The sequence below is a fragment of the Mytilus californianus genome, unplaced genomic scaffold (assembly GCF_021869535.1).
Source record: "Mytilus californianus isolate M0D057914Y unplaced genomic scaffold, xbMytCali1.0.p SCAF_1, whole genome shotgun sequence".
Classification (NCBI taxonomy): domain Eukaryota; kingdom Metazoa; phylum Mollusca; class Bivalvia; order Mytilida; family Mytilidae; genus Mytilus; species Mytilus californianus.
Window position 1 is genome coordinate 110,118,587 of NW_026262581.1, and position 26,000 is coordinate 110,144,586.

The 26,000-nt window shown below is 34.3% G+C and overlaps 1 protein-coding gene across 3 annotated transcripts in view; it reads left to right on the forward strand.

The window, feature by feature from the left end:
• The window catches only part of LOC127730409 (CAP-Gly domain-containing linker protein 3-like), a 58,563-nt gene that overhangs the window by 14,306 nt on the left and 18,257 nt on the right, over positions 1–26,000 (forward strand). The window contains exons 1-7 of one of the 3 annotated variants that reach the window (XM_052238820.1): positions 8,402–8,519; positions 16,554–16,824; positions 21,163–21,418; positions 22,547–22,690; positions 23,363–23,562; positions 24,739–24,874; positions 25,723–25,866. In XM_052238820.1, the coding sequence (XP_052094780.1) occupies positions 16,555–16,824; positions 21,163–21,418; positions 22,547–22,690; positions 23,363–23,562; positions 24,739–24,874; positions 25,723–25,866 (1,150 nt within the window). In that variant the 5' untranslated portion in view covers positions 8,402–8,519; position 16,554. Of the gene's footprint in view, positions 1–8,401; positions 8,520–14,036; positions 14,543–16,553; positions 16,825–21,162; positions 21,419–22,546; positions 22,691–23,362; positions 23,563–24,738; positions 24,875–25,722; positions 25,867–26,000 lie in introns of those variants that run through there. The other 2 variants (XM_052238811.1, XM_052238830.1) reach the window with 2 other exon arrangements.

A 26,000-nucleotide genomic window follows, 5' to 3' on the forward strand; every position in this document is an offset into this window, starting at 1 on the left:
AACATGGCATGAATGTTCCTTATGAGGTGCTGACCGAGTGTTGTTACTTTGAAGCCGATCCATAATCCAAGATGGCTGCCAGCGGGGGACTTAGTTTAACATGGGACCCTATGGGAAATACATACAAACGTCTTCTTTTAGAGAACCACTGAATGGAATGAAACCAAACATGGCATGAATGTTTCTTATGAGGTGCTGACCGAGTGTTGTTACTTTGTAGCGGATCCATCATCCAAGATGGCCGCCAGTGGAGGACTTAGTTTAACATAGGACCCTATGGGAAATGCATACAAATGTCTTCTTTTAGAGAACCACTGAAAGGAATGAAACCAAACATGGCATGAATGTTTCTTATGAGGTGCTGACCGAGTGTTGTTACTTTGAAGCCGATCCATAATCCAAGATGGCTGCCAGCGGGGGACTTAGTTTAACATAGGACCCTATGGGAAATACATACAAATATCTTCTTTTAGAGAACCACTGAATGGAATGAAACCAAACATGGTATGAATGTTCCTTATGAGGTGCCGACCGAGTGTTGTTACTTTGAAGCCGATCCGTAATCCAAGATTGCCGCCATGGGGGACTTAGTTTAACATGGGACCCTATGGGAAATACATACAAATGTCTTCTTTTAGAGAACCACTGAATGGAATAAAAGCAAACATGGCATGAATGTTCCTTATGAGGTGCTGACCAAGTGTTGTTACTTTGAAGCCGATCCATAATCCAAGATGGCCGCCAGCGGGGGACTTAGTTTAACATAGGACCCTATGGGAAATACATACAAATGTCTTCTTTTAGAGAACCACTGAATGGAATGAAACCAAACATGGTATGAATGTTCCTTATGAGGTACTAAGAGTGTTGTTACTTTGAAGCCGATCCATAATCCAAGATTGCCGCCAGCGGGGGACTTAGTTTAACATGGGACCCTATGGGAAATACATACAAATGTCTTCTTTTAGAGAACCACTGAATGGAATAAAAGCAAACATGGCATGAATGTTCCTTATGAGGTGCTGACCAAGTGTTGTTACTATGAAGCTGATCCATAATCCAAGATGGCTGCCAGCAGGGGACTTAGTTTAACATTGGACCCTATGGGAAATACATACAAATGTCTTCTTTTAGAGAACCACTGAATGGAATGAAACCAAACATGGCATGAATGTTTCTTATGAGGTGCTGACCGAGTGTTGTTACTTTAAAGCAGATCCATAATCCAAGATGGCCGCCTGCAGGGGACTTAGTTTAACATGGGACCCTATGAGAAATACATACAAATGTCTTCTTTTAGAGAACCACTGAATGGAATGAAACCAAACATGGCATGAATGTTCCTTATGAGGTGCTGACCGAGTGTTGTTACTTTGAAGCCGATCCATAATCCAAGATGGCTGCCAGCGGGGGACTTAGTTTAACATGGGACCCTATGGGAAATACATACAAACGTCTTCTTTTAGAGAACCACTGAATGGAATGAAACCAAACATGGCATGAATGTTTCTTATGAGGTGCTGACCGAGTGTTGTTACTTTGTAGCGGATCCATCATCCAAGATGGCCGCCAGCGGAGGACTTAGTTTAACATAGGACCCTATGGGAAATGCATACAAATGTCTTCTTTTAGAGAACCACTGAAAGGAATGAAACCAAACATGGCATGAATGTTTCTTATGAGGTGCTGACCGAGTGTTGTTACTTTGAAGCCGATCCATAATCCAAGATGGCTGCCAGCGGGGGACTTAGTTTAACATAGGACCCTATGGGAAATACATACAAATATCTTCTCTTAGAGAACCACTGAATGGAATGAAACCAAACATGGTATGAATGTTCCTAATGAGGTGCCTACCGAGTGGTGTTACTTTGAAGCCGATCCGTAATCCAAGATTGCCGCCATGGGGGACTTAGTTTAACATGGGACCCTATGGGAAATACATACAAATGTCTTCTTTTAGAGAACCACTGAATGGAATAAAAGCAAACATGGCATGAATGTTCCTTATGAGGTGCTGACCAAGTGTTGTTACTATGAAGCTGATCCATAATCCAAGATGGCTGCCAGCAGGGTACTTAGTTTAACATAGGACCATATGGGAAATACATACAAATATCTTCTTTTAGAGAACCACTGAATGGAATGAAACCAAACATGGTATGAATGTTCCTTATGAGGTACTAAGAGTGTTGTTACTTTGAAGCCGATCCATAATCCAAGATTGCCGCCAGCGGGGGACTTAGTTTAACATGGGACCCTATGGGAAATACATCCAAATGTCTTCTTTTAGAGAACCACTGAATGGAATGAAACCAAACATGGCATGAATGTTTCTTATGAGGTGCTGACCGAGTATTGTTACTTTGAAGCCGATCCATAATCCAAGATGGCCGCCAGCGGGGGACTTAGTTTAACATAGGACCCTATGGGAAATACATACAAATGTCTTCTTTTAGAGAACCACTGAATGGAATGAAACCAAACATGGTATGAATGTTCCTTATGAGGTACTAAGAGTGTTGTTACTTTGAAGCCGATCCATAATCCAAGATTGCCGCCAGCGGGGGACTTAGTTTAACATGGGACCCTATGGGAAATACATACAAATGTCTTCTTTTAGAGAACCACTGAATGGAATAAAAGCAAACATGGCATGAATGTTCCTTATGAGGTGCTGACCAAGTGTTGTTACTATGAAGCTGATCCATAATCCAAGATGGCTGCCAGCAGGGGACTTAGTTTAACATTGGACCCTATGGGAAATACATACAAATGTCTTCTTTTAGAGAACCACTGAATGGAATGAAACCAAACATGGCATGAATGTTTCTTATGAGGTGCTGACCGAGTGTTGTTACTTTAAAGCAGATCCATAATCCAAGATGGCCGCCTGCAGGGGACTTAGTTTAACATGGGACCCTATGAGAAATACATACAAATGTCTTCTTTTAGAGAACCACTGAATGGAATGAAACCAAACATGGCATGAATGTTCCTTATGAGGTGCTGACCGAGTGTTGTTACTTTGAAGCCGATCCATAATCCAAGATGGCTGCCAGCGGGGGACTTAGTTTAACATGGGACCCTATGGGAAATACATACAAACGTCTTCTTTTAGAGAACCACTGAATGGAATGAAACCAAACATGGCATGAATGTTTCTTATGAGGTGCTGACCGAGTGTTGTTACTTTGTAGCGGATCCATCATCCAAGATGGCCGCCAGTGGAGGACTTAGTTTAACATAGGACCCTATGGGAAATGCATACAAATGTCTTCTTTTAGAGAACCACTGAAAGGAATGAAACCAAACATGGCATGAATGTTTCTTATGAGGTGCTGACCGAGTGTTGTTACTTTGAAGCCGATCCATAATCCAAGATGGCTGCCAGCGGGGGACTTAGTTTAACATAGGACCCTATGGGAAATACATACAAATATCTTCTTTTAGAGAACCACTGAATGGAATGAAACCAAACATGGTATGAATGTTCCTTATGAGGTGCCGACCGAGTGTTGTTACTTTGAAGCCGATCCGTAATCCAAGATTGCCACCATGGGGGACTTAGTTTAACATGGGACCCTATGGGAAATACATACAAATGTCTTCTTTTAGAGAACCACTGAATGGAATAAAAGCAAACATGGCATGAATGTTCCTTATGAGGTGCTGACCAAGTGTTGTAACTTTGAAGCCGATCCATAATCCAAGATGGCCGCCAGCGGGGGACTTAGTTTAACATAGGACCCTATGGGAAATACATACAAATGTCTTCTTTTAGAGAACCACTGAATGGAATGAAACCAAACATGGTATGAATGTTCCTTATGAGGTACTAAGAGTGTTGTTACTTTGAAGCCGATCCATAATCCAAGATTGCCGCCAGCGGGGGACTTAGTTTAACATGGGACCCTATGGGAAATACATACAAATGTCTTCTTTTAGAGAACCACTGAATGGAATAAAAGCAAACATGGCATGAATGTTCCTTATGAGGTGCTGACCAAGTGTTGTTACTATGAAGCTGATCCATAATCCAAGATGGCTGCCAGCAGGGGACTTAGTTTAACATTGGACCCTATGGGAAATACATACAAATGTCTTCTTTTAGAGAACCACTGAATGGAATGAAACCAAACATGGCATGAATGTTTCTTATGAGGTGCTGACCGAGTATTGTTACTTTGAAGCCGATCCATAATCCAAGATGGCCGCCAGCGGGGGACTTAGTTTAACATAGGACCCTATGGGAAATACATACAAATGTCTTCTTTTAGAGAACCACTGAATGGAATGAAACCAAACATGGTATGAATGTTCCTTATGAGGTACTAAGAGTGTTGTTACTTTGAAGCCGATCCATAATCCAAGATTGCCGCCAGCGGGGGACTTAGTTTAACATGGGACCCTATGGGAAATACATACAAATGTCTTCTTTTAGAGAACCACTGAATGGAATAAAAGCAAACATGGCATGAATGTTCCTTATGAGGTGCTGACCAAGTGTTGTTACTATGAAGCTGATCCATAATCCAAGATGGCTGCCAGCAGGGGACTTAGTTTAACATTGGACCCTATGGGAAATACATACAAATGTCTTCTTTTAGAGAACCACTGAATGGAATGAAACCAAACATGGCATGAATGTTTCTTATGAGGTGCTGACCGAGTGTTGTTACTTTAAAGCCGATCCATAATCCAAGATGGCCGCCTGCAGGGGACTTAGTTTAACATGGGACCCTATGAGAAATACATACAAATGTCTTCTTTTAGAGAACCACTGAATGGAATGAAACCAAACATGGCATGAATGTTCCTTATGAGGTGCTGACCGAGTGTTGTTACTTTGAAGCCGATCCATAATCCAAGATGGCTGCCAGCGGGGGACTTAGTTTAACATGGGACCCTATGGGAAATACATACAAACGTCTTCTTTTAGAGAACCACTGAATGAAATGAAACCAAACATGGCATGAATGTTTCTTATGAGGTGCTGACCGAGTGTTGTTACTTTGTAGCGGATCCATCATCCAAGATGGCCGCCAGTGGAGGACTTAGTTTAACATAGGACCCTATGGGAAATGCATACAAATGTCTTCTTTTAGAGAACCACTGAAAGGAATGAAACCAAACATGGCATGAATGTTTCTTATGAGGTGCTGACCGAGTGTTGTTACTTTGAAGCCGATCCATAATCCAAGATGGCTGCCAGCGGGGGACTTAGTTTAACATAGGACCCTATGGGAAATACATACAAATATCTTCTTTTAGAGAACCACTGAATGGAATGAAACCAAACATGGTATGAATGTTCCTTATGAGGTGCCGACCGAGTGTTGTTACTTTGAAGCCGATCCGTAATCCAAGATTGCCACCATGGGGGACTTAGTTTAACATGGGACCCTATGGGAAATACATACAAATGTCTTCTTTTAGAGAACCACTGAATGGAATAAAAGCAAACATGGCATGAATGTTCCTTATGAGGTGCTGACCAAGTGTTGTTACTTTGAAGCCGATCCATAATCCAAGATGGCCGCCAGCGGGGGACTTAGTTTAACATAGGACCCTATGGGAAATACATACAAATGTCTTCTTTTAGAGAACCACTGAATGGAATGAAACCAAACATGGTATGAATGTTCCTTATGAGGTACTAAGAGTGTTGTTACTTTGAAGCCGATCCATAATCCAAGATTGCCGCCAGCGGGGGACTTAGTTTAACATGGGACCCTATGGGAAATACATACAAATGTCTTCTTTTAGAGAACCACTGAATGGAATAAAAGCAAACATGGCATGAATGTTCCTTATGAGGTGCTGACCAAGTGTTGTTACTATGAAGCTGATCCATAATCCAAGATGGCTGCCAGCAGGGGACTTAGTTTAACATTGGACCCTATGGGAAATACATACAAATGTCTTCTTTTAGAGAACCACTGAATGGAATGAAACCAAACATGGCATGAATGTTTCTTATGAGGTGCTGACCGAGTGTTGTTACTTTAAAGCAGATCCATAATCCAAGATGGCCGCCTGCAGGGGACTTAGTTTAACATGGGACCCTATGAGAAATACATACAAATGTCTTCTTTTAGAGAACCACTGAATGGAATGAAACCAAACATGGCATGAATGTTCCTTATGAGGTGCTGACCGAGTGTTGTTACTTTGAAGCTGATCCATAATCCAAGATGGCTGCCAGCGGGGGACTTAGTTTAACATGGGACCCTATGGGAAATACATACAAACGTCTTCTTTTAGAGAACCACTGAATGGAATGAAACCAAACATGGCATGAATGTTTCTTATGAGGTGCTGACCGAGTGTTGGTACTTTGTAGCGGATCCATCATCCAAGATGGCCGCCAGCGGAGGACTTAGTTTAAAATAGGACCCTATGGGAAATGCATACAAATGTCTTCTTTTAGAGAACCACTGAAAGGAATGAAACCAAACATGGCATGAATGTTTCTTATGAGGTGCTGACCGAGTGTTGTTACTTTGAAGCCGATCCATAATCCAAGATGGCTGCCAGCGGGGGACTTAGTTTAACATAGGACCCTATGGGAAATACATACAAATATCTTCTCTTAGAGAACCACTGAATGGAATGAAACCAAACATGGTATGAATGTTCCTAATGAGGTGCCTACCGAGTGTTGTTACTTTGAAGCCGATCCGTAATCCAAGATTGCCGCCATGGGGGACTTAGTTTAACATGGGACCCTATGGGAAATACATACAAATGTCTTCTTTTAGAGAACCACTGAATGGAATAAAAGCAAACATGGCATGAATGTTCCTTATGAGGTGCTGACCAAGTGTTGTTACTATGAAGCTGATCCATAATCCAAGATGGCTGCCAGCAGGGTACTTAGTTTAACATAGGACCATATGGGAAATACATACAAATATCTTCTTTTAGAGAACCACTGAATGCAATGAAACCAAACATGGCATGAATGTTCCTTATGAGGTGCTGACCAAGTGTTGTTACTATGAAGCTGATCCATAATCTAAGATGGCCGCCAGCGGAGGACTTAGTTTAACATAGGACCCGATGATAAATACGTACAAATGTTTTCTTTTAGAGAACCGTTGAATGGAATGAAACCAAACATGGCATGCATGTTCCTTTTGAGGTGCTGACCAAGTGTTGTTACTTTGAAGCTGATCCTTCATCCATGATGGCTGCCAGATGGGGACAATGTTTAACAAAGGATCCTATGGACAATACATACAAATGTCTTCTTTTAGAGAACCACATACTGAATGGATTGAAACCAAACATGGCATGAATGTTCCTTATGAGGTGCTGATTAAGTTTTGTTACTTTGAAGCTGATCCTTCATCCATGATAGCCGCCAATGGGGGGGGGACTTCCTTTAACATAAGAACCTATGGGAAATACATACAAATGCTTCTTCTAGAGGTGCACTGAATGGAATGAAACCAAAACATGGCATAAATGTTTCTTATGAGGTGCTGATTAAGTGTTGCTACTTTGTTGCCGATTTACTGTTCAAGATGGCCACCAGGATTTTTTATTAAATTACAGGACCAATATTAAACCAAATTTGGCCTCACTCATTATTAGGGTATCTGTTATGATTTTAATCTATTTTTACATGATTTCCAAAACCAAAGTAGAATCAGGTGAGCGACACAGGTTCTTGAGAGCCTCTAGTTTTATACCCCTTCCAAATTTATTTCTCCATGTGTTATGACTCAAATAGCAAGTAGGGAAAGGGGGGGGGGGGGGGGGGGGGGGGGGGGTGAAATGACACTGTTAAAAAATTTGGGTCATGAATTTTAAAGTAAAGTAGTGATTTGGTCCAGCTGAAAAATGTTAAAAATTAGCACTTGGAAGCTGTCAAAAGATTTGAAGACCCCCTTAACATAAAATTGTCCATATTTTGAGTTAGAGCCGATGAAGTTTTCTATAATTTTGATATAATTTGTCCCAAAAGTAGTACAACACACTGTAAAAATATAATTGAGAAAGCGCAGTTGGGATTTTTTTAATTTTCATTTATTGTCTAAAAGAAATGCACTACGAAATAACTGTGTACTCGGACCACATATCCATTCATGGAACTTTTGGTCTTTGTTCTCATGTATATATTATTATAAGTGGAACTAATTTAAATACATATGCTATTTAAAATATGATAGTTTAACAATTATTGTGAGTATAAAAAAGTCTCTTTTCATTTCCTTCTCATAGTTAGGAAATTATACCATGTACATTGTTTTGTAATTATTTTACTTGGAACTTTTATAAGTTAAAGAGAAATAAATAAAATTGAACTAGTTTAAGGAAGAAATATGAATCATTTGTTGACAAGAAATGTTCTTGATATTGACAACATTGTTTTATTTCCTGTCTGGTTCAATGATGACTTCCCTTTCACTCTCAAAATAAACAAGATAAATTTAATCTCTGTAATCTTATACATGTACTTGTATTGTGTCACAAGACGAAATCTGGGGATGAAGAAGGCATTTATCATGGTTTGTAATTTTTTTAATCTTTTATTTTCCTTATTTTTAACACACAAAAACGTTTTAGAAGCAGTAACATACATCTCTGACACATGTGTATTTTGATAAGCCGGTACTCCATATTTTATTAATTTGTTATGTAAAGAAGCTGCATCATGTACATTTATATTTGTAGTCTCACAATGTTTATTATTTATGTATGTCCATTGGTGATTTGTGTCATTAGGCTAGCTGTTGTCTCATTGATGTGTAATCCACATCTCCTTTTATTCATGTGTGCCGTTCTTATATAATCAAATGATATTTGAACCTACATGTATTAAATTTCATGACTTTTTTTAAGTGTCATTTTAATATCTTAACTTAATTATGTTTTGTATCTCATTTGAGTACAATGTAGAGAGACAAGAGCATATTTCCTTCATTTTTGTAATAAAACAATTAAAAAACCTATTGATTAGCTAATTTTCAGTTTCCATTTAAAAACATATATCTTCATTGTTACATGGAAATGTAAGGTATAAAGATTTGTACCAGTGGTTGTTGTCTTCCATAAGTGGAAATTGTAAAAGCTTTATATGTTATGCCTCTGGTAAATTCCCCAAAATAAGCAAACAAAGGGAAAGACATAATAATGACTGTATTTCTATTGCTACTATTTTAGAGGGTATATTGTTTCAAATGTTTTATTATTAAAACACATAAAATACCATGGCTATATCAGTAATATTCCAGGTCAAGAGTCTTTTTTATCCCCCATCTATGATGGTAAGGGGGACTAATGTTTTCAGTCTATGACTCTATCCTTTAGTCCATTTGTTCATCTGTCTTGTATCAGCTTTATCTTTTGGTTCAAGGTAGTTTACTATAAAGTTGTAGTCTCATCAACTTGAAACTTAGTACACATATTCAATATGATGTGAACTTTTTGAAATATATGCCAGATTTCAGGGTTTATGGATCAGGTCAAAATGTTGCCTTTAGGGCATACGATACAGTTACAGGGGGAGATAATGATGTTGCTAACATAAAATATTATTTTCGCAACGTCAAACTGTGACATATCGGAAAAAGATGCATTTTTTACTGATTTTAATCAGTAGCAATACACAGTTAGAAGTTTAGTTTCGCATTTTGGCCATGGTGAATTTTTTAAATATGAAAGTTTTTGTACAATTAAATTGATTTTTAGATAGTTGAATAATAATATAGCCTTCCAAGTGGGTTTATATGAACATCAAGATTGTTTTTAGCATGTTTTAAAGGCCATTTTTCTGTTTGACAGTCCGTATTTTCACATCCTTACCGCCCATAGGTCCAGAAATTATTGTAGTGTTTTTCAACAAAGATTTGACCCTTGATCTTTTCAATTCAATTTTTGTCGAGCCTTTGACTTTAGTCGAAAAGCGAGATATAGCGATCCTACATTCCGTCGTCGTCGGCGGCGTCCACAAATATTCACTCTGTGATTAAAGTTTTTGAAATTTTAATAACTTTCTTAAACTATCCTGGATTTCTACCAAACTTGGATAGAAGCTTGTTTATGATCAAAAGCTAGTATCTAGAAGGACATTTTGTAAAAAAATAAATCCATTTTTTCCGTATTTTACTTTTAAATGGATTTAGATTTCTGCCAGGTAACAACACATTCACTCTGTGGTTAAAGTTTTTAAAATTTTAATAACTTTCTTATACTATTTTGGATTTGTACCAAACTTGGACAGAAGCTTGTTTATGATCAAATGGTAGTATCCAGAAGGAAATTTTGTTTTCTTCCAGTTAACATTACATATAGTTTGCAGTTAAAGTTTTTAAACATTTATTAGATTCATAAACTATCCTGGATTTTTACCAAACTTGGACAGAAGCTTCTTACAATCAAAAGACAGTATCAAGAGGAATATTTTTATTGATTTACTTCCTCATTTTTGTTGAGCCTGCGATTAACAGAAAAAGTAGGCGAGACACTGGGTTCCGCGGAACCCTTACGAATTTTATGGAAAAACGAGCAGAAATGCATATGATTTTTTTTGGACCTCTTGATAGATAAATGTCTATGGTTTCAGGAAAGGTATCACTCTAATGGATTGAAATTCTCCTTTGGACCAAATTTGGGAGACTTTTGTGACATTTTCACCCCCCTTTTTGCAATATTTTGTATCAAATAAATGTAGATTGTTGCCATGGTTACACCAAAAAGAGATTATATTTCACCATTATAACTATTTGAAAACAAATCTATGGAAGATGTTCTTTCCATAAATATATACATACATAAAACAAATATTAAGCCTGATTTGTTAGAAAGGAAGGGAAAGAGGGTGGTTGAAAATTATGAGCGTCAATTTTAAGTTTTTTCCTAACTGTGTATTGCTACCTTAGCTTTAAAACCAGAGCATGGACCCCTTTTTAGTCCCCTACCGACGAAGTAGAAGGGGACTTTAGGTTTGCACTCCGTCCATCTGTCCGTCTGTCCGTCTGTCCATCTGTCCATCTGTCCATCCGTCAGTCTGGCAAATCAGCTTTCCACACTTTTTTTCTTCGTTCTTGAAGATATTGATTTGATATTTGGTATATAGTTTTATCATGACAAGTTATATATCAAGTTCGAATTTTGTTCTGTTCTGATGATTTAGTCCAGAGTTATGGACCATAACTCTGGACCATATCTAATGTTAGAGTACTATGTTAAACCATATTATTGTACAAAGGGAGATAACTCATTTTTAAAAAGACAATCTTTGTTAAATTATTTGAAGAATTTTTTGACAGGTTTGTTTGTTATTTAGTATAAACTAATTTTCTGAATGCTATATATATAAAAAAAATTATGAAGAGAAATCCTTTAATTAGATAAAAATCTATTTTTATTAATGTATATATATATATATATATATATATTTCAATACATTACATTGTGTAGATAAAAGTTGTTGACATTTTATAGATAAGTTACAAATCTATATTAGTTTGTGACAAATGAAAGAAAAAAATATTTGGAACTATTAATTATATCTGATTATAATTTGAAATAGATATACACTGTATTACATCATATCTAATTCTAGAAAAATATTAATCTTATCTAATGTTTTTTTCATCATGCTTATAAGATATTGATTGATAATTGGTATATAGTTTTATCATGACAAGTTACAGATCAAGTTCAAATTTTTGTTTCGGTCTAATAATTTTGTGCAGAGTTATGGTCCTTGGACTTGAAAAATTCACTCATATAATCAGTTTTCGACACTGTTTTTAGTCATGCTTGAAGATATTGACCTGATATTTACTTTTTATTTACACCATGACAAGTTATAGAACAAGTTAACATTTTGTTCCAGTATAATGAATTTTTACCCGGTAGTGGACTATGTATTGCGATGCAATACTCTCAGAATGCTTGTTTAAAAATGACATTTGATTTGATTATATATGAAGATTATATGTACCAATTTTTATGAAAAAATCACAAATGTTTTTTTTTAGAATTAAAAAAAAATATACAGTAAAAAATGCTGTTTTTTTGTAAAATCATGATTATTTAATAAATTTTTAATATTTTCCAAAGAATTGTTACACAAATTTAGAGCATATGTATGTCAAAAAGATATTTCAAATAATTTTACAAAATTATACTTGTGTTTATCTTTTGAAACAAAAAAGTTAGGTATGTCTCTCCAAAGGATAGAAATTTCCAAGAAATCGAAATTTTGAGTATATATCTAAAATGTTTACCCCATTTATCTCTAAAAGTAGCACATGAAGGCATATTTTTTATTACATTTCAATTGACCAAGTGAAAAATAGCTTGTATGTAAATTTTCGTCAAAAATTCACTGTGGGATCACAACTGTATGGTATCCTCTTAAGGTAGTTTACCATGGAGTTATACATCAACTTTGTTGCTGTAAAAAGTCTTTGTGATAGCAAACTTGTGAATTGTAATCATTGAGAAATTTTAAATCATTTTTAAGGAAACCTATCTTGAAAGTATTACTACTGACATACAAATGAGCAAATAACATTATTCTATGATAACAATTGCCTGGATAACTTTAAAGTAGATGATAAGCAAACAACAATCAATCAATAACTTTATAGGGCTTTAAATTTTATATGTTAATTTTATGCTGTGCATGGGATTCACTTTAGCTGGAGCACTGTAGATGACAAAGAAGTTTCTAATAAAATGTTTCATCTTTTTATTGATCATTTGAAAGCTGATTCCAATATAAATCAATTAAATGCCAGTATGAAATTAAACCACTTGAAAGAAAAAGTCATATAACTTAAGTGAGCCAATATTTAAAAGGTTACAGGTAATTGGCAATTAAATGCAAACTATTTATGTTATTGGTGAAACAAAGTAGTTAGTAGCATTTTCTGTACAGAGTAATGATTTTTATGTATATGTATAATTATCAAAATTACAGATGTTTTAATTTTTCATTCAAAAGGTGAAAATCAAAACAAGTATAGTATCAACCATTTTTTTAAACAGTAAAATCGATGCAGTATTATTAAGAGTTAATGCAGGTTTTAATGGGATTTTTTTTAGATGACACCAGCCAGACACAATATATAACACTTTAAGTCTATAAATTTTTTATGACAGTCCATTTGCATGTTATTCTATGTCTTAGACTTCCATGAATTAGGGTTTAAGGCAAACATGTTCTTTATTAATGATACTTTATTTTTATTAATATAAGGGGCCTTCATGGTACAGGAGACACTAAGATAAAATTCATAAGCTAGTTTATATTCTTAATTGATAATAGAAACTTCTAGATAGGCCTGCTCCAAGTACAAATTAATCCTTGAACAGTTTTTAAATTTTTTTTAAAGTGTAATGTAATTTTTGTTGAGATAGGTACTAATTTCTTACATTTTATCATTTAATTAGGATTGTCAAAATCAGTTACTCATGTCATCAGAATTGTTATGACAGAAAATAATTTTCTAATTTCGGTGCAAGTATATACTTAATTGTGAATGTAATAGAAAGTATTTTCTCATAGGATCTTTTGCGAAAAAAACTACAATTTGGAAAACTTTGCACTAAGTACGATCTAACTCAGACATTTGTATTAGTTATTTTTAAATACATTTGTATTAGTTATTTTTAAATCTATAAATTCTCTTAATCCTATTACATGTGTATATATATGTCTTTGCCTTTATGCAGTGAAAAAACATATAAAATCCTATGACTCATAGTTAAATCATCATTTATTATTATCATTCTTACAATTTGATATAACAATACTCTAAGCTTCATAATTTAAATTTCTAAATACACATGTAATGATTAAATGCTGGATTAGGAACTAAATCATTCAAATCTAGTTCTCAAAGTTAAATTCTGTTTGTAACATGCGTTAAAATCAGATTTATTTCTCTAAACAAAGACAGTCATTAAACTATTGTTATATACTGAAAATCGGGTGAATATTTAAATTGACGGCAACGTTATTGACACCTTTGTACATATAATTATCTTTAATGTTTGCCAAGATACAATGTGTGGAAACATTTATAAAATGCTAGATATTTGCATTTCTTCAAAGAGTATCTATTTAGAATTGTAGATATCAGACATGATTAAGTTATAACAAATAAGGAATTTAATACTACTATAGTGTGATTGATACTATTTAATGTGTAGTATATGCTGATACTAGTTAAAATTACATTGGAACTATTCTAGCTAAAATAATCAAATGAATATGGAAGGAAGTGATATCATAAAAGATAAGTTGTAAAGTCTGGATCAGATAATTAAAAAAAATTGTAGAACTGCAATTTGTGAATATGTCTAAGGATATAACAGAGAGTCACTAACAAATTTAGATAATTAACATTAAAGAAGAAGGTTTCACTGACTGTTTAAATGGAATGCCACACAAACGGATAAAGATGAAAGTAAAATCAGGATCAGTTGGCTGTCAGACTTTAAATTGCTCCATGCAATGTGGAACAGTGGGTTGTCAGACACCCATCAAATACTTACTTTGCTCAAAATGCAGGTATATAATTGTGAATAATTTGACTAGTGGTGGTTTCATACTTACCAGTATTTATTATTATTATAACTATAAGCAGTGACAGCCATTTTAATTTCAGTTCCTGAAGAGAGGGAGAGAGAGTTGCTCGAAAGATTTTGTGACACGTTTTTAATCTAGTTTAAAATTTGGTAGAAGTGAAATTAATTGAATCTTATTTTACATGCATGTTTATGATAAAATAATGTAAAATTTTACAAATAAATTAGTTGTGTAAGTATAAATAATAGATTATGTACATATGTAAATTTTATAGTAATTATACCCCACACAACGAGTTGCGGAGGGTATAATGTTTTTGACCCGTCTGTCCGTCCGTCGGTCTGTCTGTCCGTCCGTCAGTCTGTCAGTCCTGTTTCTTGTCATCGCAACTCCTCTCAAACCACCAACAGAATTTCACGAAACCTTTTTAAATAATAAGGACATACTATATAGTTGTGCATATCGACAGGAAATTACGATTCAATTCTTTTTCTAGGAGTTACGCCCCTTTGAACTTATTTACTTTAATGTACTACTGCAACAGTTTGTCATCGCAACTCCTCTCAAACCACACAACAGAATTTCATGAAACCTTTTCAGATAATAAGGACATACTACGTAGATGTGCATATCGACAGGAAATTACGATTCAATTTTTTTTCCAGGAGTTACGCCCCTTTGAACTTATTTGCCCAATATACTACTGCAACCTTTTGTCATCGCAACTCCTCTCAAACCACACAACAGAATTTCATGAAACCTTTTCAGATAATAAGGACATACTACCTAGATGTGCATATCGACAGGAAATTACGATTCAATTTTTATTCCAGGAGTTACGCCCCTTTGAACTTATTTGCCCAATATACTACTGCAACCTTTTGTCATTGCAACTCCTGTCAAACCACACAACAGAATTTCATGAAACCTTTTCAGATAATAAGGACATACTACGTAAATGTGCATATCGACAGGAAATTACGAGTCAATTTTTTTTCCAGGAGTTACGCCCCTTTGAACTTATTTGCCCAATATACTACTGCAACCTTTTGTCATCGCAACTCCTCTCAAACCACACAACAGAATTTCATGAAACTTTGTAGATAATAAGGACATACTATGTAGATGTGCATATTGACAGGAAATTATGATTCAATTTTTTTTTCTGATACAATTTATTTTTCTTACACTTATTTTACTTCTCCAATGACAATGTGGGGACGTGGGGTATGTGAGCGCGCTCACTAAGGTTCTTTCATTTCGTTGGTGTTTTTGTGTTGTACTATTTTGAAACTTAGTAATGAGGTTTTCCTCTATTGCTTTTACTCTCCATTATCATATTTTGCTGTGAATAATGGGATGCCAGCTTTGATAGAAACATATAATGTGACTTCAGAAATTATTGTGTGCATTTATTATTGTGATTTTTGAAGAATGGGCAAAAATGTGAGATTAATTAAATTCATCATTAATTATTGGGATTTAAGGAAAATCCTCATAGAAGTATATGTATCAAATTCAGAATGAGAGTTCTTATTGGGATACTCATCAAAGTCGCATTATTTGGATTTATAAAAACCTTGCAATAGTTATTGAATTGACAGTAATGTTATCTGTTGTATTGTTTCACATTTTGTTACCCATGTCTTTTATAGCTTACTACAATATGAGGTATGCTCATTGTTGAAGATCATACATTCACCTGTAGTTGTTTAAATCTTTGATTTTCAGTCAATAGTTGTCTCATTGGCATCATACCACATCTCCTTACTCTTATTTTGTCAAATTCTGAAAGGAAATAAACAATACATCCTCAAAAATTATTTGAAGCTTCTGTCAAGTGGCAGTACCATATTTATCATATATCTTATTACACCTTGTTTGCACTATGGCATTAATTGAAACTTTTGTAACTTTTAATATATATCCCCTGGTTGTTGTTTAAAAATGAACCACAATGATCATGATGATAATAAACTTTTATCTATTTTAGAATGACTCTTGAAGAGGAAGATGAAAATCATAGTAGAATAGAAGACAACAATAACTACCATCCAGACAGAGAAAAACCAATGATTCATCCCTGTGTGGATCCTCCTGTTTGTGAGAGTTGTCAGAGACTAGAGTTATCTTTCTTTGATCCTGGATGCCCAGGATGCAAGGAGATACTAGAAAATCCAAACACAACCGTCCCTGAAATTTTTGCAGTATTACGACAATGGACACCTCAGACACAACATAATTTAGAATTACTTGTTAATGAGGTAGTTTGAAAATTAATTTTCACTTCCTCAAGCATTCCTGAATTATCTTTTAAATAAATAAGACCATAAAAAGTAATTCATAGATTCTCTTTAAAAAATACAACTATGGTGACTTCCATTAAATTTTGCATTAAAAAAGGAAACATTTCCATATTAATTATGGCATTTGTTATTATCTTATGTGTGACGAATGTCCCGAATCAAGTCATAAGCATTAGTTTTCTGGTGATGGTGTCCTCAACTTATACTTCTAAATTTTCTGATAAGGTACACTTAAAATAGTAGGAATACCATTGCATCAGCATTCATGCCATCTCAGTTGCTTGCAGTATTTGAGTTCCTTCCACTAGGATGCTCCAATGACTTTAACATTTAGTTTTCTGGTAGGGTGTACTTGGAAAGAAGTACATGTATTTATAAAAAGACTATTATGATATACTGTTTTCATGACAGCATTCAATTTACTATTTATGACATTGATGTGAGGTATGATGGTGTATCTGCTTCCAAATACTATGACTTTTTTCACGAAGCAAGAGTGTTAATGATGTAAGGGAATTTCATGACAGGTTTTGTGAACTTTTCTAAATCTAAATGTAAAAGGGCCATTAGCTACGAGATATGAAAAAAATAATTAAAATATGATTTTTTTGTTCAATCATTAATGAAAAGGAAATAGTGAAATAATAATTTGCTTTTAGCAGCCAGTTTAGTTCAATTTTGTCAAAATAAGCTAAGAAACATCCCCGATGAATTATTCACTTGCAAGTGAATAATATGACCTCATTGAATCTGTATTCATGTGACCTTCAATTTAACCCATTAGCTAGAGATTGGTTATGCATGTATTAGCCGTGTTCAGCTATTAAAAGGAAAAGAATGTCAACATTGAAAATGAAACAAAGATGAACCATTTTGTTGTCTGGTTCAATCTACAAAAAATCCTTATACAGGTAAAAACTATGATTGACTTATTTTTATACGACCGCAAAAAAATTTTTGTGGTCGTATATTGGTATGACGTTGGCGTCGTCGTCGTCGTCCGGCGTCGTCCGGCGTCGTCCGAAGACACATTGGTTTTCGCACTCTAACTTTAGTTTAAGTGAATGGATCTTTATGAAATTTTACCACAAGGTTCAATACCACAAAAGGAAGGTTGGGATTGATTTTGGGGGTTATGGTAATAACAGTAAAGGAATTAGGGGCCAAAAAGGGGCCAAAAATAAGCATTTTTGTAACTTCCAGACATAACTTGTGTGTTAGTGTATGGATCTCTCTGACATTGTACCACAAGGTTCCATATCACTAAAGGAATGCTGGGATTGATTTTGGGGGTAATTGCCTCCAAATTTTAGGAATTAGGGGCCAAAAAAGGGGCAAAAAACAAGCATTTTTCTAGTTTCATGACAATAACTTGTGTGTAAGTGTATGGATCTTTCTGAAATTGTACTACAAGGTTCCATATCACAAAGGGAAAGCTGGGTTTGAGTTTGGGGGTAATTGCCCTAAACGTGTAGGAATTTGGGGCCAAAAAGGGGCCAAAAAACACATTTTTTTCTAGTTTCCAGACAATAACTTGTGTTCAAGTGTATGGATCTCTCTGAAATTGTACTGCAAGGTACCATACCACAAAGGGAAGGCTGGGATTGAGTTTGGGGGTGATGAATCATAATGGGGGTTCAAAAAATTTTGGGGGGGGATTTATTTTTTTTTCCTTTTTTTTCTTTTTTTCCTTTTTTGTTTCTTTTAAAATTTTCCATTTTAAGTTGGTTATTTCTGATTTATATTTAAAATCAAATAATAATGATATGGTAGGAGATACACACCAAACAGGATGTGTAAATTATTATATAATAAGTATTGTGCAATAGCAAGAAATTTTCAATTGCACAGTATTGCACAATAGCAAGAAATCTTCAATTGCACAGTATTGCGCAATAGCAAGAAATCTTCAATTGCACAGTATTGCGCAATAGCAAGAAATATCCAATAGCACAATATTGCGCAATAGCAAGAAATTGTCAATTGTACAGTATTGCGCAATAGCAAGAAATATTTAATAGCACAGGATTGTGCAAAAGAAGATACTTCCTATAAATTGCTTATTTCTTGACCAATTTCAATGGGGTTTTATTCTTGATTTCATGGGGTTCTTTAATATGCTGAATCTAACCGTGTATTTAGTTTTTGGATTTTGGGCCCCGTTTTTAAATTGGTCCACATTGAGGTCCAAAGGGTCCAAAATTAAACTTTGTTTGATTTCATCAAAAATTGAATTATTGGGGTTCTTTGATATGCCGAATCTAACTGTGTATTTAGATTCTTAAATTTTGGGTCCGTTTTCAAATTGGTCTACATTAAGGTCCAAAGGGTCCAAAATTAAACTTAGTTTGATTTTAACAAAAATTGAATTCTTAGGGTTCTTTGATATGCTGAATCTAAACATGTATTTAGATTTTTGATTATGGGCCCAGTTTTCAAGTTGGTCCAAATCGGGGTCCAAAATTAAACTTTGTTTGATTTCAACAAAAATTGAATATATAGGGTTCTTTGATATGCTGAATCTAACCATGTATTTAGATTTTTGATTTTTGGGCCCCGTTATCAACTTTGTCCACATTGAGGTCAAAAGGGTCCAAAATTAAACTTTGTTTGATTTCATCAAAAATTGAATTATTGGGGTTCTTTGATATGCCGAATCTAACCGTATATTTAGATTCTTAATTTTTGGTTCCGTTTTCAAATTGGTCTACATTAAGGTCCAAAGGGTCCAAAATTAAACTTAGTTTGATTTTAACAAAAATTGAATTCTTAGGGTTCTTTGATATGCTAAATCTAAACATGTATTTAGATTTTTGATTATGGGCCCAGTTTTCAAGTTGGTCCAAATCGGGGTCCAAAATTAAACTTTGTTTGATTTCAACAAAAATTGAATATATGGGGTTCTTTGATATGCTGAATCTAACCATGTATTTAGATTTTTGATTTTTGGGCCCCGTTATCAACTTTGTCCACATTGAGGTCAAAAGGGTCCAAAATTAAACTTTGTTTGATTTCATCAAAAATTGAATTCTTGGGGTTCTTTGATATGCTGAATCTAACCATGTATTTAGATTTTGGATATTGGACCATAATAGGTGAATGTCCAATTTAAAATTTTTAAGTTCTTAGACCACATTCAATCTGTGTTAGAAACTTATGCTGTGTCAAATATTTAATCACAATCCAAATCCAAAGCTGTATCAAGCTTGAATGTTGTGTCCATACTTCCCCCAACTGTTCAGGGTTCGACCTCTGCGGTCGTATCAAGCTGCGCCCTGCGGAGCATTTTATTTTAACCTATAACATGAAATCAAACAGACCTGGAAAAATCCAATTGCATGAGGTCGCTATCTATATATATTTATGTTTATGTTAATATCAGGTTATGTGAACGTCGGCAGTCTTCGGGGGTCATGTCAATGGTTAATTAGATGGTGGCTAGACTACAGTACACATGAAATGCTGATATATATTATAGATTCCATGCATTGTTAATTGTTTATTTCAGATTTATTGTAATTTGGATATACGTTTTAGTATGTTATAAATCAAATATGAGAATTTGAGTCAAATCAGTGAACATGAGTTTGACAGCTAATGCCCCTTTGAAAATGGTTTCTGCCTCAGTCACAGAAGCAAGACTTTAACAGCTAATGCCCCTTTGAATATGGTTTCTGCCTCAGTCACAGAAGCAAGACTTTAACATGCTGTTTCAAGTAGCAGTGGTGGAGGTGTCATCAATTGTTAAGTTTGTGATTCACTTATTAAGAGAAACCTATTATGTAAATAAATAATATTTGGTATGCAGTTGTATTAGCATTGGCAGAATGTCATTTATGGAGATTATTGGACCTGAACCTTACCTAAGTCTCAGTCCATGGGCTTTTTGAAATTTAAGCATGGTTATATTTAACATCTTAAAAGTTTGTGATTAGGCAAGTTTAAGTTAAAATACTATTAAAATGGTTAGTCAATAAATATATTATAGTTACACAGTTGTATTAATGTTGGGCATTACTAATTTCAATAAGGTTTTTTTGGCCTGCCCCTCAGTCTTGTCCATATGAAACTTTTGCATTATACAATGTACTACATACATCAAAATTACACACAGGTGAGACATATCTCTGTGTCAACAGTTTATTACAATATTATTTACCCTAGATTTCAGGCAGTATTATAGTAGCATTTTCATTTTATTTTTCAGTTGCCATTCAACATATTCTTTATTCATCTACCATGCGTTACTATAGAAATTTGTTTTACGTAACATTTTTTAAATTTGATATTTTTCAGATTTTGAAGCGTGGAGCACATATCAATGATCGAGATGGCCTTACAGACATGACATTACTACATTATTCTAGCAAATCAGGAGCTGCTGGGATAGGTGATTCTGAAATTGCAGCTAAGGTTTCGTCCATGTTAATATCAAAAGGAGCAGATGTAAATATAAGATGTAGGTGGACCAACATGACTGCTCTACATTATGCTGCATATTTTGATGTGGTACCTGTGATAAAAGTCCTTTTGAAGGCAACTAAAGCTTTAGGTATGAAAAAGTTTAAAATAACTGTCAGATTAACTTAAGGTTTTTTTAATTTATCAATTATTTGAGGTATGGGGACAAAAGTATTGCCATTACAGATTGTTGCAACAAAATTTGGGATGGGCTTTTTGATTATCTTTGGCAACCTCTTTATGAGTTTTTGGCCATGTTGCATCAATGATTTTTATGCATTTTTGTATTTTTTGCAGAATTTGTGATGAATAAAGAGCAACATGTTTTAAAAGCACATCAAGACTTACAAATAAATCAACATGGCTGAAATCATCAGTTGACCCCCTAAAGCAGTTATTGTCCTTGAAATACAAGTTTTTTCTTTTTCCATTTGAGTTTTCTGCAGAAATTATAGAGAGAAAATGTAAAACAGAAAATTATCAGGACAACAAAATCAAGACAAACAAGTCAACATGGCCAAATCATCAATTGATTTCTTATAAGAGTAATTGCCCTTTCAAAGGGGATTCATACCCATTTTATGTTGAAACTATAGCTGTTAGAGAGAATCTTCAAAAAATGAAAATAATAAGCACAATGATATCTGTAAATCAGTCAATTTACCCCTTCTAGGAGACATAGGAGATGGTTTTGGTTAAGATTTATTGCTAAGGTCCAATTCCATGATGGACATGAATGATGATGATATACAAGGAAGGGCACAGCGTTTCTTCATCTATTTGACAATCTCCAGAATCCAGTTACAAATTTAAGTGTTTAACAAATAAATGAAGGAGATATAAAAACAAACAATTGTTGAAGGCCGTACGGTTGTCTATAATTGCTTACATTCACTTCATTTGAACTTTGGTGGATAGTTGTCTCATTGGCAATCATACCACATCTCCTCATTTTTATAAAAAAAATGTCTAGAGATTGTCTTGAACTTTACATAAGTTTCTATAAGAATAGGCTAATAAAGCATTTTAAAACATAATCATAATGAAAATAATTATTATTTTACAATTCTACAATGATTTTATCATATCAGATATTCATATAAGATCAGTTAAATGGGTACTATCATAATTGTATTTTGGATGAAATGACTAAGGGTGAGTTACTTATTATGCTAAGTGAAGTATTATCATTTTCACAGTTTGACTTTATTGTTTACAGATGTAGATAGTATCTGTTCAGAATTTGACAATGGTGGTGTCTTACATATCGCAGCATCTAATTTAGCATATGAAGCAATAAAGGTGTTACTACAGAATGGTGCTAATCCTTCATTAAAAGATGATAAAGGACGAACACCAATAGGTTTGTTTTTAAGAAGAATATATATGCCAATAAAGGGGTATGAGTGGTAAGTTGCCAATTTGGCTCCTTTTATAAATCCATTATTTCAAGATGTAAAGTTTTTCAAGTTGATAATTAAAGTAATGAGGAAATAAAATAGAACAATTTTTGTTGAGTTTTTCTTATGATTTGGAAATACTAATATTGATCAAGTTGGAATATGTCATGCAGTAGTTCCCCTATTGTGCAAGTCCTTAACCAACAACTACCAGATTTGAAAGGACTAAAACTTAAGCAATACATATCTTTGAAAAACAATTACTCTCCTGAAGGATGCCACCAAGGACCATTGATTTTGTGAAGTGAAGTGAAATTTACTCCTTAGGAACAACAATCAAATTGGTATCTGGATGGATTCAAAGCATGAAAATTTGATTACTAAATAGGCATAAATATGTAAATCATCAGGTAAATTGTACAACAATAAGAGGGACATCCAAAGTCAATGTATGAGTGTCATTTGATACAAATCAGTGTTGTCCTTGATATCCAGTGAAGCAATCAGAATTTTTGAAGTCTTTTTCATAACAGACAGAAGCCTATGTCTCAGACATAGATTCAATATATAACTTGAAACTGGAAGAAGTGTACAAATTCTGTCTTCACCATATTAACAATGGTATTTCTTTACAGAATGCATTCCAGATCCTAGTGATTTAGACTCAGACCCTGATATGGGAAAACTAGTGATCAAATTAAAGAAAGTTTTACAAGAAGCTAGTCAACCAGCACCTAAATTACCTCCACCAAATTATGATCTAGTCCAAAGTAAAGTAACTCTACAGTCATTAGGACTGGACCTGGGTGATAAAGTTGTGGTCGGGGGATTAAAGGTAAGTCCTTACCAGATAGATCCATATATGTTTCATTTTATAATAAAAACCTTCTTAATTGGGGCTGTTCAATCCCATACTTGTCTGATATGCCAACAGCACTACTGGTAACAGCTTAAAATTTTATTTTAATAAACAGCTACCCAATAATTTGATGATGATGGATGGCTGCTTAATGTCCAGCTTCCCAATAATTTGATGATACTGTTCCTGACAGTGAATTTGATGGTTGATGGGTTGTTTAAATTGGTTAAATGACCCATGAACAACATGGCGTGGTCTCATTGGCCTTGTAGTCTTAATAAGAATGTAGTTGTTCAACATCTGCTTAACAGACCACTTCAACATTAAACCACAACTAAAAGGCTCTTGCTCCAATTGGATGCAAAGGTGATGAACTAGTATGCGTTTTAAACAGTAGGTTGGGGGTTTACCATCGACACTTCAGTTATCTCATCCTCAAATACTAAAAATTATTGGCACGAATGAATACATTTAAAAAAATGTTTAAATACAACAAACAATAAACATAGGTAGGTATCAAAGAAAAATCAGCACAAGAAAATGTACTGGTATGTGCACAGCATTGAATATAACCTTTATCAAAGTCAGATTCTAATCGCAATCAAAAATATATTATGGACTTCACCACAAATTATTCACAATAAGACATTATTGAAAATAATTGTGAACAGATTTTTCATTTGAACCTTTTTACAAAAAGTAGCGACATGACCAAAGTTAAGAATTTGTGAAAGTTCCATAACATTATTTGTTGATCTTATTTTGTTTTTCTGCCTTAGTATTTGTATTTTGAAATGTTGCAAGAGAATGTTAGATACAGATTAAGTCAACATTTTTCTCTTTTGTTGTTCCTAGAGATATTCCCATGAAATATGTGGAAAGATGGCAAATGTTATGTTTCTGTTCAATAATCTGATTATCTTTTTAAATTTTAAAAATAATGATAAGAATTCTGAAAACAAGTTAAAGTTTCATAATAGTTGTGAGAAGTGTATTTCATTGTTCTAGATTATGCAATATTTTTTTTCCATTTTGCAAATGACTATGTTTACTGAACCTATTCAAATGTTTGAAATAGAGCCCATTTTATTTCCTTTTTAAATTAAAACTAAATCAAAGGGTTTGCATTGACATTTACATTATATTTCCTAGACTGGAACATTACGATATTGTGGACCAACAGAGTTTGCCAATGGTATTTGGGCAGGAATAGAACTAGATGATCCAGGTGGCAAGAATGATGGTAGTATTGGTGGGATATCTTACTTCCAGTGTCCTCAAAATCATGGTAAGTCAAATTCAAAGAACACTGACTTTTGTCAAAATCACGGTAATTCAAATTTAAGGACCACTGACATTTGTCACAATCATGGTATGTCAAATTCAGAGACCACAGGCTTCTGTCAGGAACATTGTAAATGGAATTTTCTTTACATCAACAACAGAGGGTATATATTTATACTAGATTTTTAGTATATATTCCTTAACCCTGTATTATAAATAAAGCACTTAGGTACCATTTTTAGCACATTTTTCTTGTACTATTTTGTACTGTTGAATATTTGTGGTAATAACTTTTTTTATGTACACGTGTATGTCTTCTGTATAACTGTAAGTTGAAAGTTTACATGTTAATAGAAGATAGTTAACAGTTGACTCTCAGCACCTGTAGAGCATTGAAGCAGATATATTTCAAACTAATTAGTATATAACTTCTTCAGTAATACTGATGTATAAGGATGTATATTAAAAAACAGAGCTGATCTTCAAGGTATTCTGTCTACAACTATACATCATGTACTGTGTTATAAACCTAGTTAAAGCTGACAAGAAAAGGCATCACTCGACTAACGAAGCTATATTTTTATAAAGCAAAGTAATTCGAGTGGTCTAGGTGGTTGAACACAGTGCAGGCATAGTTGCCTTGATGTTACAGACTCATGGGTTCAATTCCTGTTGAGGGAGGAACAAAAATTTGCAAACACAAATTTGCAGTTCTAACATTCTTTGGCTAAATTTGAGAAAGTATAAATATATATATATATACCGGTATATTTTTTTTATAATTGATAAAATTGCTTGAAATTATATTGAAAAATAATTATTTAAAAATAATTTGAGGACTTATATTTTAAGGTATCTTTGCTCCAGTAAGTAAAATAGCTAAGCCAGGAAGTACACCAGCACTTCGCCCATCGTCCGCATCATCACCTTCTAAGTCATCACCTAATAAAACAGTTCCAGTAGATGTGTCTAATGTGAAAGCAAGAGTAGATACAGGTAACAGAGCACTCAATCTATTTTAATGAGGCTAGTAGATATGTCTTTTATTTTGTTCAAAATACAAAGGATTTTCTACCTGAGGAATAGCTGTATTTGCAAAACCTTTCAAAATTTTGGGTCCCCAATTCTCT